General features: G+C 43.4%; 2 protein-coding genes across 2 annotated transcripts in view; both read left to right on the forward strand.

Moving 5' to 3' along the window:
• LOC123502631 (cell wall protein RTB1-like) overlaps positions 1-5,470 on the forward strand; it is a 79,354-nt gene extending 73,884 nt beyond the window's left edge. Inside the window, exon 8 of the mRNA XM_045251796.1 lies at positions 5,420-5,470. Within this exon, the coding sequence (XP_045107731.1) occupies positions 5,420-5,470 (51 nt within the window). The remainder of the gene's footprint in view (positions 1-5,419) is intronic.
• A 1,618-nt stretch (positions 5,471-7,088) lies between these two features.
• LOC123502845 (rRNA N6-adenosine-methyltransferase ZCCHC4-like) lies at positions 7,089-13,090 on the forward strand. Its single transcript, XM_045252119.1, has 10 exons — positions 7,089-7,177; positions 7,638-7,836; positions 8,409-8,556; positions 9,236-9,436; positions 9,846-9,957; positions 10,514-10,636; positions 11,104-11,214; positions 11,505-11,671; positions 12,254-12,427; positions 12,942-13,090. Exons 1-10 carry the CDS (start codon positions 7,090-7,092, stop codon positions 13,074-13,076), a joined length of 1,458 nt encoding a protein of 485 aa, XP_045108054.1. The 5' UTR covers position 7,089; the 3' UTR covers positions 13,077-13,090.
• Positions 13,091-18,697: the final 5,607 nt, after the last annotated feature.

The raw sequence follows: 18,697 nt of genomic DNA on the forward strand, positions 1-18,697 counted from the left end.
TTGAGAAGCTATTTGAGTTTCAGAAACCAATAAACAGTATACAATAATGATTCATCTTCTTTTAAACAAGTCTACTATAGAGTTCCACAGGGGTCAATTCTGGGACCATTGCTATTTTTAATATATATAAACGATATGGTACTTATTAGTTCAAAATTAAAATATTTATTGTTTGCTGACGATACCACAATATTTATTCAAGGACAAAATATCAATGAAATGATAATTACACTCAATAGTGAATTGATAAAGTTATCAAACTGGCTGAAAAGCAATCAACTGACAATTAATGTCTCTAAAACATTTTACATGGAATCAAGTCGCACAAATATTGATTTAGATAACATAAATATTAAGATAGAAGATAATGTAATCAACAGAGTAAGTCATATAAAATTGTTGTGAGTAATCATTGATGAAAGGTTGTCATGGAAGCCACATATCTTGAGTGTATGTACTACAATATCACAAATGACGGGAGTTTTATATAGGATATGAAATTGCTTGCCCTCAGAAAGTATCAGAATGGTGTACCTTTCCATTGTTTATCCTCATCTATTGTATTGTTCTGGTATATGGGGAGGCGCATTTATAACACTTATAGACTATTTATTTACTCCTCAAAAGAAAATTATACGAATCATGTATTTTAAGTCAAAATTGGAACATACAAACCCTCTCTTTCATGATCATAAACTTATAAAACTCCCGGATATTATTCTTTTACAAACTTGTATATTTGTGTTCAAATCTTTATACTTTTTCCTGTAAACACAACTTTTGAGTTTCCCTCACATAATATTAACACAAGAAGACCAATGTGGAACTGTTCATGACCAGCGAAGTGTTAGTGTGAGAGGCGTGTGGAATTGGAATAACCTCAAGACATTAAATCAATAAATTCTATTGATTTATTTAAAACAAAAACAAAATCTTCTATATTTGTTAAATATGAAGGCTGAATTATATAATGATTACGTTTACATGCTTGTGTGCACATGATAATATGTCAAATTTGTTTGTAATGTATGTGCGTATGTATGAAGTATTTATGTATACATGTTAACATTTATGTAGTTATGTACGTAGGCGTCTATAGATGTGTATTTCCATGCATATACTTATGGGTATGGGTGTGTGTTGGTGGGTTTGTATAGGCATACCCATATATCCGTACTATACATGCGGATATATGGATATGGTTGTTTGTGTTTCTTTATATATTCAGATAATTAGGTTTATCATGAACTTGTGTGTATTTTCATAATGTGTAGATGTAGATTATGTAGGTAATTCTATATATGTAGAATGTGTGTGTGTGTAATTCACTGCTTGATCTGCTGCAGTCTCTAACGAGACAGCCAGACGTTACCCTACGGAACGAGCTCAGAGCTCATTATTTCCGAGCTCAGAGCTCATTATTTCCGATCTTGGGATAGGTCTGAGACCAGGCACACACCACACACCGGGACAACAAGGTCACAACTCCTCGATTTACATCCCGTACCTACTCTCTGCTAGGTGAACAGGGGCTACACGTGAAAGGAGACACACCCAAATATCTCCACCCGGCCGGGGAAACGAACCCTGGTCATCTGGCTTGTGAAGCCAGCGCTCTAACCACTGAGCTACCGGGCCGTGTGTGTGTGTGTGTGTGTGTGTGTGTGTGTGTGTGTGTGTATTTGTACGCGTGTGTTTGTACATAATGTTTGTATGATTTGTGATTAACATTGGAGTATATACAAAAGCTCTTAGTGTAACACTGGCGTGTATTTTTTTTTTTTTTTTTTTTTTTTTTAGGTAATTCAAGCGGTCTGTAAAAAGCCTTGGCTTAACAGACCTGGCCTGATTAATGCTGTTATATCCATCTCATGTAAATATACTTAAAAAAAAAGTTAAAGGCCAATAAAGACCAATCAATAATAAAAAATCTCTCTCTCTCTCTCTCTCTCTCTCTCTCTCTCTCTCTCTCTCTCTCAATAAGTAAAAAGTCAATAAATTAATAAATAAGTAAATAAAGACAAATAAATAAACAAATGAATAAATAAATAAATAAAATATAGAAGTAAAACAGCGATATTAATGCACCAAAACGTCAACAAACTGAGAGTACTGCAAACACACGTACAATGTTATTCTGATATTAACCCAAAACTGGATCACATAACATGATAATTTTGACCATAGTCTTTTAAAATAACTTCCATCCCAGCAAACAATGACCGGCGCATGTGAAGGGAAAATTAATGCTTTTTCTTCCTTGCAATCTTGAGAACCGTCCCTCGTGCGAGATTACCCAATTATAGGTCTGTCACTGTCTAATGATAATTATTTTACTTCAGAGCCTGTAACCAGTAGATAGTTAAAGGATGACCCTACCTGCTCACCATCATCATCATACCACTCCCATTGTTCTACCCCCCCCCTCATCCCTCCATCCATGCATTATAGGAGGCCTTCCTTCTCAACAAATAAATTTTCTCTACCTAACTTCCATTTCCAAAAGAATTCATGTCTAATTCTTCACTGTGCTCTTGCTATTGTTAATTGTTTTTTTTTTTTTTTTTTTTTTTTTTTTTTTACATTACAAGGGCACTGGCCAAGGGCAAACAAAGTGTTGGAAAAAAAAAATCCCGCTGGTTGCCAGGCCCTGTTAAGAAGAAAGTAGAAAGAGAAAAAACAAAAAAAATCTAAAAGGAGGGTCCAGTTAACGTAAGAGGTGTCTTGACACTCCTCTTTTGAAAGAGTTTAAGTCATAGGCAGGTGGAAATACAGACACAGGTAGAGAGTTCCAGAGTTTACCAGTGTAGGGAATGAAGGAGTGAAGATACTGGTTAACTCTTGCATTAGGAAGATGGACAGAATAGGGATGAGAAGAAGTAGAGAGTCTTGTGCAGCGAGGCCGCAGGAGGGGAAGGCATGCAGTTAGCAAGTTCAGAAGAGCAGACAGCATGAAAACAGCGGTAGAAGACAGATAAAGATGCAACATTGCGGCGGTGACTTAAAGAATCAAGACAGTCAGTTAGAGGAGAAGAGTTGATAAGACGAAAAGCTTTAGATTCCACCTTGTTTAGTAAAGCTGTGTGTGGATCCCCAGACATGAGAGCCATACTCCATACACGGGCGGATAAGGCCCTTGTACAGAGCAAGCAGCTGGGAGGAGAGAAAAATGGACGAAGACGCCATAGGACACCTAACTTCTTGGAAGCTGATTTAGCAAGAGTAGAGATGTGAAATTTCCAGTTTAGATTTTTAGTGAAGGATAGACCGAGTGTGTTTAATGTAGAGGAGAGGGAAGTTGAGTGTTATTGAAGAAGAGAGGATAGTTGTCTGGAAGGTTATGTCGAGTAGATAGTTGTAGAAATTGAGTTTTTGAGGCATTGAACAAAACCAGGTTTTCTCTGCCCCAATCAGAAACAAGTGAAAGATCAGAAGTTAGGCGTCCTATAGCATCTCGCCTTGAGTCATTTAATTGTTGTTGGGTTGGGCGTCTGTTGAACGCTGTTGAATAATGCAGGGTGGTATCATCAGCATAGGAGTGGATAGGGCATTGAGTCAGATTTAGGAGATCATTGATGAATAATAGAAAGAGAGTGGGTGATAGGACAGAACCCTGTGGAACACCACTGTTGATAGTTTTAGGGAAGAACAGTGACCGTCTACTACAGCAGCAATAGAACGATCGGAAAGGAAACTGGAGATGAAGGTACAGAGAGAAGGATAGAATCCGTAGGAGGGTAGTTTAGAAATTAAAGATTTGTGCCAGACTCTATCGAAGGCTTTCGATATGTCAAGGCCGACAGCAAAGGTTTCACCGAAGTCCCTAAAGAGGATGACCAAGATTCAGTTAGGAAAGTAAGAAGATCACCAGTAGATCTGCCTTTACGGAAACCATACTGGCAATCAGAGAGAAGGTTGTGAGCTGATAGATGCCTCATTATCTTCCTATTAAGGATAGACTCAAAGGCTTTAGAAAGGCAGGAAATCAAAGCTATAGGGCGGTAGTTAGAAGGATTGGAGTGGTCACCTTTTTAGGGACAGGTTGAATGTGAGCAAACTTCCAGCAAGAAGGATAAATAGAAGTAGAGACACAGATGAAAGAGTTTGACCAGGCAGTGAGCGAGTTCGGAAGCACAGTTTTGAGAACAACAGGAGGGACTCCATCCGGACCGTAAGCCTTCCGAGAATCAAGGCCAGAGAGGGCCAGGAAAACGTCTTTATAAAGAATTTTAATTTTAGGGATGAAGTAGTCAGAGGGTGGAGGAGTAGGAGGAATATGCCCAGAATCATCCAAAGTTGAGTTGGTAGCAAAGGTTTGAGCGAAGAGTTCAGCTTTAGAAAAAGAAGAGACAGCTGTAGAGCCATCTGGATGAAGTAAAGGAGGGAAAGACGAAGAAGTAAAGTTGTTAGAGATATTATTGGCTAGATGCCAGAAATCTCGAGAGGAGTTAGAATTGGAAAGACTTTGACATTTTCTATTGATGAAAGAGTTTTTAGTAAGTTGGAGAATAGATTTGGCATGATTACGGGCAGAAATATATAGGGCATGAGTTTCAGCAGTTGGATGGCTACGGAACCGTTTGTGAGCCGCCTCTCTATCATTGACAGCACGAGAACAAGCAGAGTTAAACCAAGGCTTTTTAGCTTTAGGGTTAGAGAAAGTATGAGGAATGTATAGCTCCATGCCAGAGATAATCACCTCTGTTATGCGCTCGGCACAAAGAGAAGGATCTCTGACATGAAAACAATAATCATCCCAAGGAAATCAGAATAGTACTGCCTTAGTTCCTCCCACTTAGCAGAGTTAAAATGCCAGAAGCACCTCCGCTTAGGCGGGTCCTGAGGCTGCACTGGAGTGATAGAACTGGTAACGGAAATTAGATTGTGGTCGGAGGAGCCCAACGGAGAGGAAAGTTTAACAGAGTAAGCAGAAGGGTTGGAGGTTAGGAAAAGATCAAGAATGTTGGGCGTGTCTCCAAGGCGGTCAGGAATACGGGTAGGGAACTTCACTAGCTGCTCTAGGTCATGAAGGATAGCAAAGTTGAAGGTTTGTTCACCAGGTTGGTCAGTGAAAGAAGATGAAAGCCAAAGCTGGTGGTGAACATTGAAATCCCCTAAAATGGAGATCTCAGCAAAAGGAAAGTGAGATAAGATGTGCTCCACCTTGGAAGTTTAACGAAATACACTACATTAATGGCCTTCTTGACAATAACACTGCTATTGTTGTTGTTGTTGTTGTTAGGACCGCGAAGACAATAACACTGCTACTTTTGGAATAACAATCATGGCCTTCTTCCATTCCTAACTCATGGTCCTATCCACAACTGGTACTACAGGATTAGTTAAGAAACATGAGGAGTCTGGATGTTCATGTTACTTTTCTTGCTGTCTTCAAGGTTTATGTTGTGGTTGTCTACAGATCTTCATAGCTAATAATGCTACAGCAAAACCAGAATGTAGTGATCCTTAGTGTGAGGCCGACAATCCCTGCAACACTGCCATACACCACTCATTACTCCATAGAAAGCAGAGTAACAGTTCTTCGTTAAATAAAGAACAGTTAATTTGTTTTGTTTGAAGTAACGAGTGATATGGCAGTGTTACAGAGATTATCGGCCTCACACGAGGGGTCACTAGGGGTCACTAGGGGTCACTATACAGTTTGGTTTTAGTACAGTCTTATTGGCTTCATTTATTTGTGAAATGATAGGGAAGTAATATTCCTTGGTGACTTTAACCTTCATGCTATTAAGTGGGCAGCTGATGACATATAATTAGTGATACACCTCTCCTCAATTGCTTCACTTCTCGACTGTCCCAGTGTATTAAGGAACCTACATTCATGCACTCCGGAAAACCGATGAGCCAGACTGGCGCGGGGCTACGTTAGTCACCTGCGGAGGGCCGCCCTGTCTCTGTTTGCTGGGATCTGTCCTTCTAACCTATATATTTGTCCATCAAACCCCTCCAGTACCATGACGCGTTTCCATACTCCTTCTGGTGACTATTTGGTGATTTTATACAGCTTCAGATACTCATGTAGGGATTAAAATAGTGAAGACTGTGGCCATTAATCTTCTTACCTCCATAGACCCTTCCTAATGTCTATAAAATGGTCTAATCGTACACAAATCTCAAAGTAAAAATGTGTCCCAGTACTGAAGGGATTAATTCCCTCCGTGTGTGTGTGTGTGTGTGTGTGTGTGTGTGTAATTCACCTCGGTCGTCTGCTGGTCACCAGCCAGTCTTCCCCATTACGGAGCGGTGTCAGAGCTGATAGACCGATCTTCGGGTAGGACTGAGACCACAACACACTCCACACACCGGGACAGCGAGGCCACAACCCCTCCAGTTACATCCCCTACCTATTCACTGCTAGGTGAACACACCCCACACATTAACACCCAACCCCATTTGCCTCGCCACTTACCGGGACTCGAACCCGGCCCTCTCGATTGTGAGCCGAGCGTGCTAACCACTACGCTACGCGGTGTGTGTGTGTGTGTGTGTGTGTGTAGTGTAGTAGTAGTAGTGTAGTAGTGGTGGTGGTGGTGGTGGTGGTGGTGGCAGCAGCAGCAGCAGCAGCAGCAGCAGCAGCAGCAGCAGCAGTGGTGGTGGTGCAGGTAGCAGGTGGTGGCAGTGGCAGTGGTGGTGGTGGTGGTGGTGGTGGTGGTGGCAGCAGCAGCAGCAGGTGGTGGTGGTGGTGGTGGTGGTGGTGGTGGTGGTGGTGGTGCAGTGGTGGCAATGGTGGCAGCAATGGCAGTGGCAGTGGTGGTGGTGGTGGTGGTGGTGGTGGTGGTGGTAGGTGGTGGTGGTGGTGGTAGTGGCAGTGGTGGTAGTGGTAGTGGTGGTGGTAGTGGTAGTGGTGGTAGTAGTGGTAGTAGTAGTAGTAGTAGTAGTAGTAGTAGTAGTAGTAGTAGTAGTAGTAGTAGTAGTAGTAGTAAGCAGAAGTAAAATTAAAATCGTTAATGTCTATATCACTAAGTACGATATTCAAATTTCACATCAACATTAGTAGTAATAAAATATCAGAACTGAAATAAATTGTGTGTGTGTGTGTGTGTGTGTGTGTGTGTGTGTGTTTTGTTTATGTGTGCCGTTGGAAAGGCTGACATGGCGGCCCGTGGAGTGTCTGTTGTTGGTGTAGCCTCGCCTGACAACCCAGCCTGTATACATGGTAGGGCCAGTACAATGTGTGTGTGTGTGTGTGTGTGTGTGTGTGTGTGTGTGTGTGTGTGTGAGTGAGGGAGGATAGTGCTGGGGTTGGCTCTCTCTCTCTCTCTCTCTCTCTCTCTCTCTCTCTCTCTCTCTCTCTCTCTCTCTCTCTCTCTCTCTCTCTCTCTCTGCAATCATATATTATTTCTCTTTGTCTTCTTTTGCTAATTTTCACTTTTCATCTTTTTCTCCTTTTTTTTACATTTTCTCCATTTTCACTCTCCTTCCTTTCTTCCTTTATTCACTCTCCCTTTCCCTTCCACAGACATCCTTTATTTCCTCCTCCCTCCCTCCATCCATCCATCCATCCTCTCTCCCTCCTTCCATCCATCCCTCTTTCCCTCCCTCCCTCCCTCCTCTCTCTTCCTCTCCCTCTCCCCATTCATCCTTCACTAACTCCCCCCTTCTCCCTCCCTCCCCAGGCCCCACAGTGGTGTTTGAGCGGTTCCTTCAAGATGGCAGCACTCGGAAGTTCTACGCCTGTGCCGCCTGCCGGGACCGCAAGGACTGTGCCTTCTTCCTGTGGGCCGACCAGCGCCTCAGCAGTGCCAAGAGGAGGCTCTGGGCGGACCTCAGTGCTGCTGCCTGGACCAAGATGACACACACACAGAGGTTTCACAAGTACGCTGATGTGTTTTTTTTTGCTTATTTTCTTTGTTTTGTCTTGTTTGATTGATTTTTTGCGTATTTTCTTTGTTTTTTCTTGTTTGATTGATTTTTTGTGTATTTTCTTTGTTTTGTCTTATCTCTGGTTGATTTTTTGCGTATTTTCTTTGTTTCTTTCGTTGTTTTTATCTTGGTTTGTCTTCTGGTGGGTTTTCTTCTTTATTTCTCTATTTATCTGTTTATTGATCTTTTTCCACACACACACAATGGTTTAACAAGTTGTGATAGTTTTTTTTTTTTTTTTTTTTGCTTGTTTTTGTGTTTTTAGGTTTATCAGGCCATTTTTTTTTATATATATCAGCCTTTTTTTTTTTTTTGCCTTTATTAAACCTTTTTTTCTGTTCAAGCAGCCTTTTTTCTTATGTAGCTTTTTGACCCCAAGCTGAAAGGGGGCTCAAAATTTTGCTTTATTCCTCGTTTTTTTCTTTAGCTATTGTGTTTTTTTTTCCAGTTTTCATACGTTTTCTATTTATCAAGCTTTATTTATTTAGTTTATTTATTTTATTCTCCCTCCCCCCCACCTCCAGGCTGAAGGCAGTGAGGGCGGCGGCAGCAGGGGAGAGGATGTACTGCCAGACGTGTTGTGTGCTGCTGCTGCGGTCTGAGAGAGCAGCCCACTCCTCCTGCTCCCTCTCCAGCCCCCTCACCGACTCTCACCTCTCCCACCCCTCCACGGTAATGCCCCCTCACCTCCCCCGTCTCTATTATTGTTCTTGTTGTTTTCTTTCTCTATTTTTCTTCATTATTTCACATTTTCTCCTTCTCTCTCTCATTTTTTTTTTTTTTTTTACATTTTCTGCCTCTCCTTCTTCATTATCTCTTATTGTCCTATTTTCTTATTTTTCCTCTTCCTCCTCCTATTCCTTCACTATTTCTTTCCTTCCTTTCTTCCTCTTTCTCTATTATCATCATCTTTCTCCTCTACTCTCTTGTATTCTTCCATCTTTCCTCTCTTCCCTTCCTTCTCCTCCTCCTCCTGTTCCTTCTTTATTTCTTTCCTTCTTTTCTTCTTCATTTTTCTCTCCCACTCTCTCCTATTCTCCCATCTTCTCTCACACCTCTTCCTTTATTACAATTTCTCACATTTTCCTCCTCCTTTTCTTATTCTTTTCCATTATTTCTTCTTTTTATTACACATTTCTCTTTCTTCCCTATTTCATCATTATTTTCTTTCTCTTCATCCTTATCCTTCACTATCTCTTCTCGCATCTTCCCTCTCACCACCTATTACATTTTCTCATATTTCTTCTTCCTCCTCCTCCTATTCCTTTCTTTCCTTCCTTTCTTCCTCTTTCCTATCATTATTTTTCTCTTCCACTCTCTGTAATTCTCATATCTTCCACCTTTCTTCCAGTTTCTTCCGCCCAAGGAGAACGTGAAGGTGGAGGCGCAGTACTTGTTTGCCCAGAGAAGTGTGGAGGTGCTGGTGGGGCTGGCGGGGCGGGGTGGGGCATCTGGTGTACTGTGTGTGGGTGCCCCGAGGATCCATGAAGCCGTCACATCCACACCCTCCCTCGGACTGGCTTCAATTCTCATGGATATTGACGATAGATTTGTAAGGTTTGGTTAGGTTAGGTTTGGTTGTGGTTGTAGTTTGTGTGATGTGTTGTTTCCATATTTCTCTCTCTCTTTCTCTCTCTCCCTCTCTCTCTCTTTCTCTTTTTCTTTCTCTTTCTTTTTCTCTCTTTCTCTTTCTCTCTCTCAATAAACACAATATCCTTCATTTACCTTCTAAAATTCCATCCATTTCATCCTTGTCCTCTTCCTTCCTTCCTTCCTTCCTTCCTTCCTTCCTTCCTTCCTTCCTTCCTTCCTTCCTTCCTTGATCCTCTTCCTTCTTTCTTTCCTTCCTTTCATCCTTTCCTTCCTTCCTTCCTTCCTTCCTTCTTTCCTTCCTTCCTTCCTTCCTTCCTTCCTTCCTTCAATCGTCCCTAATCCTCCCTCCTTCCTTCCTTCCCCCGCAGTGTTCCTTCTTCCCGCCTGAGTGCTTCCTTCACTACAACATGTTCAACCACCACTTCTTGGGCGGCAGGGAGGCTCGGACCACCTACACCACCTTCTTGGCCAGACATCAGAGTAAGTGCTGGTAGGGGAGGGGTATTTTGGGTTAGGAATGCTTTTGGTTAGGTTAGGTTAGGTTAGGAATGTTTGAAGTTAGATAAGGATAGGGATGCTTCAAGTTAGGTTAGTTTAGGTTAGGTTAGGGATGTTTCAAGTTAGGTAAGGTTAGGAATGTTTCAAGTTAGGTTAGGTTAGAGTGAGTTTAGGGTAGACTAGGTTAAGTTACATTAGGGAAGATTGTGTTAAGTCAAGATACATTACCAAAAATTACATTGTTTTTAAGTTACACTAGGTTAGGTTAGGTTAGGTTATATTTGAGTTAGGTTAGGTTAGGTTAGGTTAGGTTAAGATACATTAGGAAAAATTGCATTAAGGAAAAACTACATTATATTAGGATTAAGTTACATTAGGATTACATTAGGATTAGGTTAGGTTAAGTTACATTAGGGTTGAGATAGGTTAGGCTAAGTCTCAATAGGATTAAGTTACATTAGGATAAGTTACATTAGTTAAGCTACATTAGAGTTAAGTTACATTAATTTACATGACATTAACACACACCATGGCACAGAGCTGGTGTTGGTGAGTGACCCTCCCTTTGGTGGACGCATGGAGCTGCTGGCACACACCCTGCGCACCATAGAGGCCGACTGGAGGACTGCCGCCAGCCTGGACCCCGACACCACACTGCCTGGTGAGTGGCCTGCATGTGTCCGCGTGTCTGAAGGCATTTTAAAGGACCTGTATTAATTTCTAGTTCATGAGGGCATTTTTTGCAGATTTATTTCATTCATTGTAGTTAGTTTTATCTATTTTTTTTTTTTTTTATCTATTTATTTTTTCAGTATACAAGGACACTACCCTGTTTGTCTGTAGAGGATTTAAGCTCATATTCTCAAACACTTCCACATTTCACCTCCACTATTTCAAAAAAGGCTTTATCTAAATGTACACAAGTTTTCTAAGGTCTTTTTTACAGTTCTAGAGGCAGAGTGACAAGATTTCTATAGTAATTACAACCATACATGAATCATACAACCACACAGCACCCATACAACCATACAGCCATACAATAAACACATAGACAACCACACACAAGCACACTGGTCAGGCTGGTGATGGTGTGGTGGTGATGTGGTGGTGTTGTGGTGTCTCCGTCAGTGTTCCTGGTGTTTCCTTACTTCCTGGAGCCTCAGGTGGTGGCCAGCCTGCCCTCCCTGGCCATGATGGATTACCAGGTGGATTATGACAACCACCCCATCTATAGCAAAGGTCTGTGTGTGTGTGTGTGTGTGTGTTTACCTAGTTGTATTGTACAGGGTTCGAGTGGGGGTCATACTGTCCTGTCTCCATGTCTCCATTTATCCAATTTTTCTCTAAAGCTAAGTTCATTTTGTGCTGTGTTCTCATACCTACTATCTTCTTCACTGCAGGGCCTATCTATCTATCTATCTATCTATCTATCTATCTATCTATCTATATGTTCTTACCCCTGCTCTGTTCCCCTGTGTTGGCTGGTGACTGGTGGCTGGTTACTGGTACTGGTGACTTGGGTTCTGCAGGGCCCAAGGGGATGAAACACGGATCTGCAGTGCGTGTGTTCACCAACCAGCCCCTGCACACCCTGCCACTGCCGGAGGAGGAGGGGTACCGGTGGTGTGAACCCTGCCAGCGCTGGGTCCACCACGCCAACGCTCACTGTGAAATCTGCCGAGCCTGTACTTCTAAGGTGGGTGATGAGGGATGGGGGGAGGGGGGTTTGGATGGGCACACACACACACACACACACACACACACACACACACACACACACACACACACACGTCTAAGGTGGGTGAGAATTTTTTCCTTATTTTTCCCTCCCCCTTGTCCTGTTGTTTCCTCCATATCTCCCTCCACAAATCACCTCCACTTTCCTCCACCTACACAGACTTTCCTCCATGTTTCCTCCACCTATCCCTCCCATTTTCTGTTTGTATCTTTTCTTCTTTGAGGTCGTCTTTCCCTTGTTTTTTCCCCTCATTTCTTCCCTTTTTTTCTTTTTTTCCCTCACCTCCCTTCACCTTATTTTTCCCCTCACCTCCCCTTCACCTTATTTTTCCCCTCACCTCCCCTTCCCTTATTTTTCCCGTCACCTCCCGATTCCTTATGTCTTTTCCCCCTACCTACCCTCTTATGTCTTTTCCCCTCATCTCTTCCCTCACATCTTTTCCCCTCACCTTCCTTTCCCTTGTCTTTTCTCCTCACCTCCCCTTCCCTTATTTTTCCCCTCACCTCTTCCCTTATGGCTTTTCCCCTCACCTCCCCTCAGGACGGACGGACATACAAACACTGCAGTGAATGTGGCCGTTGTGTGAAGCCAGCCTGGGTGCATTGTGGGACCTGTGGGGGGTGTAGGCCGCCGGACCACCTCTGTGCCCCCCCCCTGGGATGCTACACCTGCGGGGACATGGACCACAAACACCTCAACTGTCCCAAACGCAAGGTGAGGTGGTGGTGGTGGTGGTGGTGGTTTGATGGTGGTGTTTTTGGTGTGTTTGGTGGGTGTTTGGGTGTATTTGATGGTGGTTGGTGTGTTTATGGGTGTTTGAGTGTGTTTGGTGGTGTGTTTGAGTGTTTGGTGGGTGTTTGAGTGTTTGGTGGTATGTTTTAGTGTGTTTGGTGGCTGGTGTGTTTGGATAGATGTGTTTGGTAGATGTTTGGATGTGTTTGATGGTATTTTTTGTATGTATTTGCTGGTTGGTGTGTTTGTATGTGTGTTTGGTGATGGTGTGTTTAGCAGTGGTGTTTGGATGTATTTGAAAGGGGCAGTGTGGTGTGTGATGGTGTTTGTACGTGTTTGTGGCTGGCAAATCAATTTCCACACGTGTCCTTCAAACATTTGGCAGGGAGGTGACAGTGGGGGCTGACAGGGGTTGTGAGAAAGCTTGCTGGGGGCTGACAGGGGGTTATGGGTAGTAGTGAGTGACAAGGGGACTCAACACTTCTTCTCCCCTCAGAGGTCAGCATCATCATCGAGGAAGTCCAAGAAGAGGAAGAAGAGAGATGGCAAGGAGTCAGCGTTACCAAGCAGTCTGGCTGAAGAGAGACACAGAGACCTGGACATCCTGGCTCACCTCATTGATGGGAAATAGAAATGACGCACTTATTTATTTGGTCTTTTTATCCTGTTTTTTTTAGCTTGTGTTTAGTTGGTGTTGTGTCATGGTGTGTGTGTGTGTGTGTGTGTGTGTTACTAATCTGCCCAAAACTAACTTAATTGTAATCTAATGCAACTTCGACAAAAATCAAGTTACTTAATCTATTCTAACTTATTGTAAAGCTTGCCAAGATTAACCTCAGATAATCTAATCTGACATTGATCACTACACACATACATCACCAGACACCACCACCACCACCACCACCACTAGACATTACCACACACACGCACCACCACTAGACACCACCAGACACACACACACACCCTGACACCACCACCACCACCACCACCACCAAGGAAAATTACCTCAAAAAACAAGTCAGCATCAAGATTTTTATTTCAAATTTTGCAATCATTTATCTATAAAAAATGACGACAAATGAAAACAAACATTTTCCATAAACATTTACAGTATGTAGTCCACAAGATACACATAAAAAACTCTGTACATGGCCTGCTCCACCACACCACCACACCACACCACCACACCACACTAGGAAAGGGAAGTGGATGGGAGGCACACGGTAGGTGGAAGGAGACAAAGACCAAAAACGGCACACTTGTCATGGGGGCTTTTTTAGACGGGATGGGATTGGAGTGTATGGGGAGCATGGGGGGCGAGAGGAGGGGGGGTAATCTTCCAACACAAGCGAGGGGAAACGAAAAAGCAAAGGCAGGGCAAACAGACAAACGGATCGTAAAGCAACACACAACAGAACCATGGGGAAGAAAAACAAGGAGAAAAGCAGCTAGACTTGTCCATGCTTTGCCTAGCTAAGGGGCCTGCTGCTCCTGCCAGGGGGGCTGTGAGAGGTGTGGGCAGGAGGTGAGGGCTTCTTCAGGGTATTTCAGGCTATGCTAGGGTACTTTAGGGTAACTGCACCAAGGGTATTTCAAGTGGTACACCTTTGAATTGCACCCTGCCGTACCCTTGTGGCATGTTGGCTTAACGTTGAGAAAATGGCACCAGTGTAAACAAAGCACAGGAGTTGCCGTGGGATGAGTGCCGAGGAGGGTCAGTGAGTGCCATGTGAGGGGCTGGGCTGGGTCACATCAGGTCAGGTTAGGACACACATGAACTGAACAAGATCTACCATACAACTTCTCAACTTGTCATGTAATATCTGGCATTGCAACACACACATCATCACCAGCCTCACCATTGCAGCCTCACCATTCTGAGTGGAGACAGTGACCCATGAGGCACCACCACCAACACAGCCATCATCACTGCTAGAGTATCATACAAAACACAAGATTTGAGTATTACGCTATGTATCTGTCGGTGCAGCCTATCCCTGTATTCTCTCTAACTCTGCCTCAAGTGTTGACATTAATTACAGCAATGAAATACAGAGAAGACTCAATACTCAAACGTCTCGGAAGTCGAACTTTTCAATACTCGAACACAAAAATTTGACTTGGTACTCGAAAAAATATCTGGTACTGCAACATTGACACACAGGGTTGTAAACAAAGGCTGTCCTCGTCCTCCCTGCCACCGCCGCCGCTGCTGCCAGTTATCTCCGCCACAGTCATGAGAACAACATTTTCCTGCATTGTGTCTGCAGTTTTCCATTTAGAAACTTCCAATGGCACCAAAGAGGCTCATTAGTGGTGAAAATACGGAATATAGTGAGAGTGCAAGTGTTGGTGTTTGTGGTGCACAGCCCTCCACTAGTGGGTTCACAGGAATCACACCAGGAGACAAGCCACCACATGTTTTCATGGATGGTAACTTGTACTCCCACAAATAACCTTCCTCCCTCCCTCCTCCTCCTCCCCTTCTCTTCTGCATTATTCATCACCAGCCTTCACTTATACTAAATACAAATAAAAAATTATAAACAAATTTAGGCTGAAATTTTTGTAAACAGTTTTGCTAAGATTACGTGATTTATAGGTATCGCTTGTCAAACTTTCTGATACTCAAACAGCCACTTAGAAAATATTAATTTCGAGTATTGAGTCTCCACTGTTCCTGCAGTCACTCGAGGTAAGTAAACAGTGATAGCAGGATAGAACAAAGCCTCTACTACTTCTCCCAGTCCACCAGTCCGGCCTCCACACACAGCACCTCTTGCTTCCCCCACTCAAGTCAAACCAAATGGATGTTTTTTACCTACATTCCAAACACTCCTCTCACCACCACTGTTTTCCAAGGCCACAGAGATGATTGGCCAGGTTTTCAAGTGAGTTACTGTCACGATAAACCTGGACACTCTTGGAAACCTGTGTCACTTCAACTATAGCCTTGTGGGAACAGTGGTGCAGGCAGAAGTGTCTTGGAATCGTGCCCACAGTCAATAATTAGTGTGTTGTGGCATACTTCTACAAAATCAAGACACAATTTGCACTCCACACCATCAGATCAATAAAAAAACAATACAAAAAATGATTAAATTCTACAAAACACAATACACTTATGAAATTCTGAATACCCTTTCCATGACACTCTTGAGGGACTGGCACTGGCACTCTCTTAACTGGCACCTTCAGCAGGCCTTGTTTCCTGACCTCCATGACCCTGTGTTGCCCTGGACCAAAGCCTCCACTTGCATATAAAAATTAGGAAGCCTCTCTACCAGACAGCACAAGATCAGGAGGAGGATCAGCACTCAGTTTAGGAGGGAAGTGGTGCTGAGAACAGTGCTGGATGGGTGAGGCTGCTGCAGTGACCAGTTAGCAGCAACAGTACTCTGGCCCTCCGTGGCACAGCGCCGGCACTCCAGCAAAGCCACATAAAGGAGGAAGAGAGCAACCAAGTGGCAAGGTAAGGGTGCGTCCCGGCCAGCAACCAGCGCTACAAATATCTACCGTGCGGCGAAACACTTGCAACGAGGGAGCAGTTAGTACCACAGGGCAGCGAGTGAGCGGCATCCTTCGTCCTTACACGTTATGGTAATTACAATATAGAAAGCATCTGATATGTACAATATGCACCAATAAACTTCATACATATCCTTTAGTATTATGAATGCATCACGTCCCTTCTACTAGTAACATCCTTCCTTACTAGTAAAACTCTTCCCCTCTACTAGTAAATCACATTCCTTATACCTAAGTTCCAAAATGTTTTTCCTTTTTTTTTTATTCCCATTGTTTCTAAATCCTCTGGACAACAAAAAACAAACACACACAGCGGGAGATATAGTATGTATATATATATATGTATGTATGTATATATAAACAACACCGCGAGTCAACACACGACTCAAGACACGGAACACAAACCAGGAACGGAAAGCAAGGAAAGAAGGAAAGGTTTCTTGGCAGTCCCATCAAACCATCTTATCTTAGTCATGCTGCCTCTTCCCCACCTAGTCACACTCCCCTCCCCTCCCATCCCCTCCCCTTACCCTCCCCTACCATCCCCTCCCCTCAATGCCTCCCACTACTCCAAGCCAATCAAACCACCTCACTCCACCTCCGCCATCCACACCACAGCTTCCCTAACACACTCCATTACCTCTCACTCCACTCCTTCACTCCATCCTCCACACCTTTCCTCTACACTCCTCTCCCCTTCCACTCCACTCTTCTTTGCCTTCCAATTCCACCTGCTCCATCTTCACATGCCTTTCCCTCTCCACTCTCCACCACTTGATTTTTCCTCCCAATGACTCATTAAATAATTTCAGTATATCTTTTCTACTTTAACTTAACCTAACCTAATATTTCTCTCTCTCTCTCTCTCTCTCTCTCTCTCTCTCTCTCTCTCTCTCTCTCTCTCTCTCTCTCTCTCTCTCTCTCTCTCTCTCTCCACTCCTTATGCCTTTTCAATTCACCTCCTCCTCCTCTACCCTGACAATTTTTCCTTCTCTCTCTCTCTCTCTCTCTCTCTCTCTCTCTCTCTCTCTCTCTCTCTCTCTCTCTCTCTCTCTCTCTCCATCCCTTCTCAGTCCACCTACCTACCTAACCTAATCTAACACTTCTCTCTCTCTCTGCCTTCTCAGTCCACCTTATTCTACCCTAACCTAATCTTGTCACTCTCTCTCTCTCTCTCTCTCTCTCTCTCTCTCTCTCTCTCTCTCTCTCTCTCTCTCTCTCTCTCTCTCTCTCTCTCTCTCTCTCACTGTCCCCGCACCTCCTTCAATCTGGCATGGTCTCCTAGTCCCCTCTGTCACCTCTACACACACACACACCTGTCCCCAACACCACCTTAATGAGACAAGAGTTAAATACAGTGCATAGACTCATTATATACACACATCTCGCAATGTCTGTCGCAAAAAATATTAGACACACGCATACACGCATACACGCATACATACACACGCACAAGTTGCAGTTAACGGGTATAAAGGGAGGTTAGGGTAAGCATACGTTCACACATACACGCACATACACGCATACACAAACATCTATGGAGCAAGTGTTCGATTTTGGCTTCATTTCCTCATAAATGAGTTAAGACATGTCGCTTCCTCACCACGACTGTTTCTCAGTGGCCGCTCAAATGGCTGGATACGTTGTCGCTTCGTTTTCTTCATATTACTGGTGTTGAAATCTTCGTTGAGCGCATTTTTCTCCTGTTACTGGTGTTGAAATCTTGTTTGAGCACATTTTTCTCTCATAACTGGTGTAGAAGTCTTGTTAAAACTCAATTCTCTTCTCTATAATTGTGCAGAAATCATGCCAACTCATTCTTTTCTTACTAAACTCTTTTCCTTCCAAACTGACAATGTAGAAAACTTATTCAAACTCATTTCTCTACCCAGCAATAGCGTAGAAACCTTACCACACTCACTTCTTCTCAAAAACAGCATCAAAACTACAGAGCCTTCTTTAAATCACCACTAGAACCTTAAAAACACCCACACGCACACACCACACACACTACACACCACACCACATCACCACACTGCCAAAAAAACACCCTAAAGACACCAGAACACTTCACAGAGCAGCTGGAATGAGTAACACCAACCAGATACATCACCTTGCATCATCTTGAGACACACAGACACACACAGGTTCTCAGATGACACTTCCTAATAGCCCAGAGAGGAAGATACAAGAGAGGTTCTCCCAGTGTGTCAAGAACTTAGCGGCCTTGATGACACAGTAAGACCTTGTATCAATAAAATGAGACACACGGACACACACAGGCTCACCAATGACACTTCTTAACAGCATTGGGAGGAAGAAACAAGGTAAAAAGTTTTTCTGCAGTGTCTCATGAGTCTAGTGGCCTTGATAACTGAGTAAGGCCAAGCATAAGGGTGTTTAGGCTAAGGGTGTGCACTAAGGGAGTTCAGGGCTTACTAAGGGGGCCATGAGGGACGTCCGACAGTGTGGTTGTAAGCAGGGATATTGCCAAGATGAGGGACTATATAGGCTCACATACACAAACGCACACACTTGCAGATTCAAGTGTGCGTACTAAGGGATTCAAATATTGCTGAGATTATGACAGAAAAACACACTTAATCATTTCACATGTATACTAACACACTCACACACTCACACACACGCAGACACATGCACATGAGTAACACAGGTGAGGGAAGGTAGAGACGCAGAGGTTGTCTTAAAACAAGTTCGGAAATT

Source organism: Portunus trituberculatus, chromosome 12 (genome assembly GCF_017591435.1).
Source record: "Portunus trituberculatus isolate SZX2019 chromosome 12, ASM1759143v1, whole genome shotgun sequence".
NCBI classification, from domain to species: Eukaryota; Metazoa; Arthropoda; class Malacostraca; order Decapoda; family Portunidae; genus Portunus; species Portunus trituberculatus.

Bases quoted from the DNA above. Each gene is read 5' to 3' on its own strand.
- LOC123502845 (XM_045252119.1), top strand. From the start codon at position 7,090: ATGTGTGCCGTTGGAAAGGCTGACATGGCGGCCCGTGGAGTGTCTGTT. The intron at 10,637-11,103 runs GTGAGTGGCCTG...TGTCTCCGTCAG, and splicing joins CCCCGACACCACACTGCCTG to TGTTCCTGGTGTTTCCTTAC. The intron at 12,428-12,941 runs GTGAGGTGGTGG...TTCTCCCCTCAG, and splicing joins TCAACTGTCCCAAACGCAAG to AGGTCAGCATCATCATCGAG.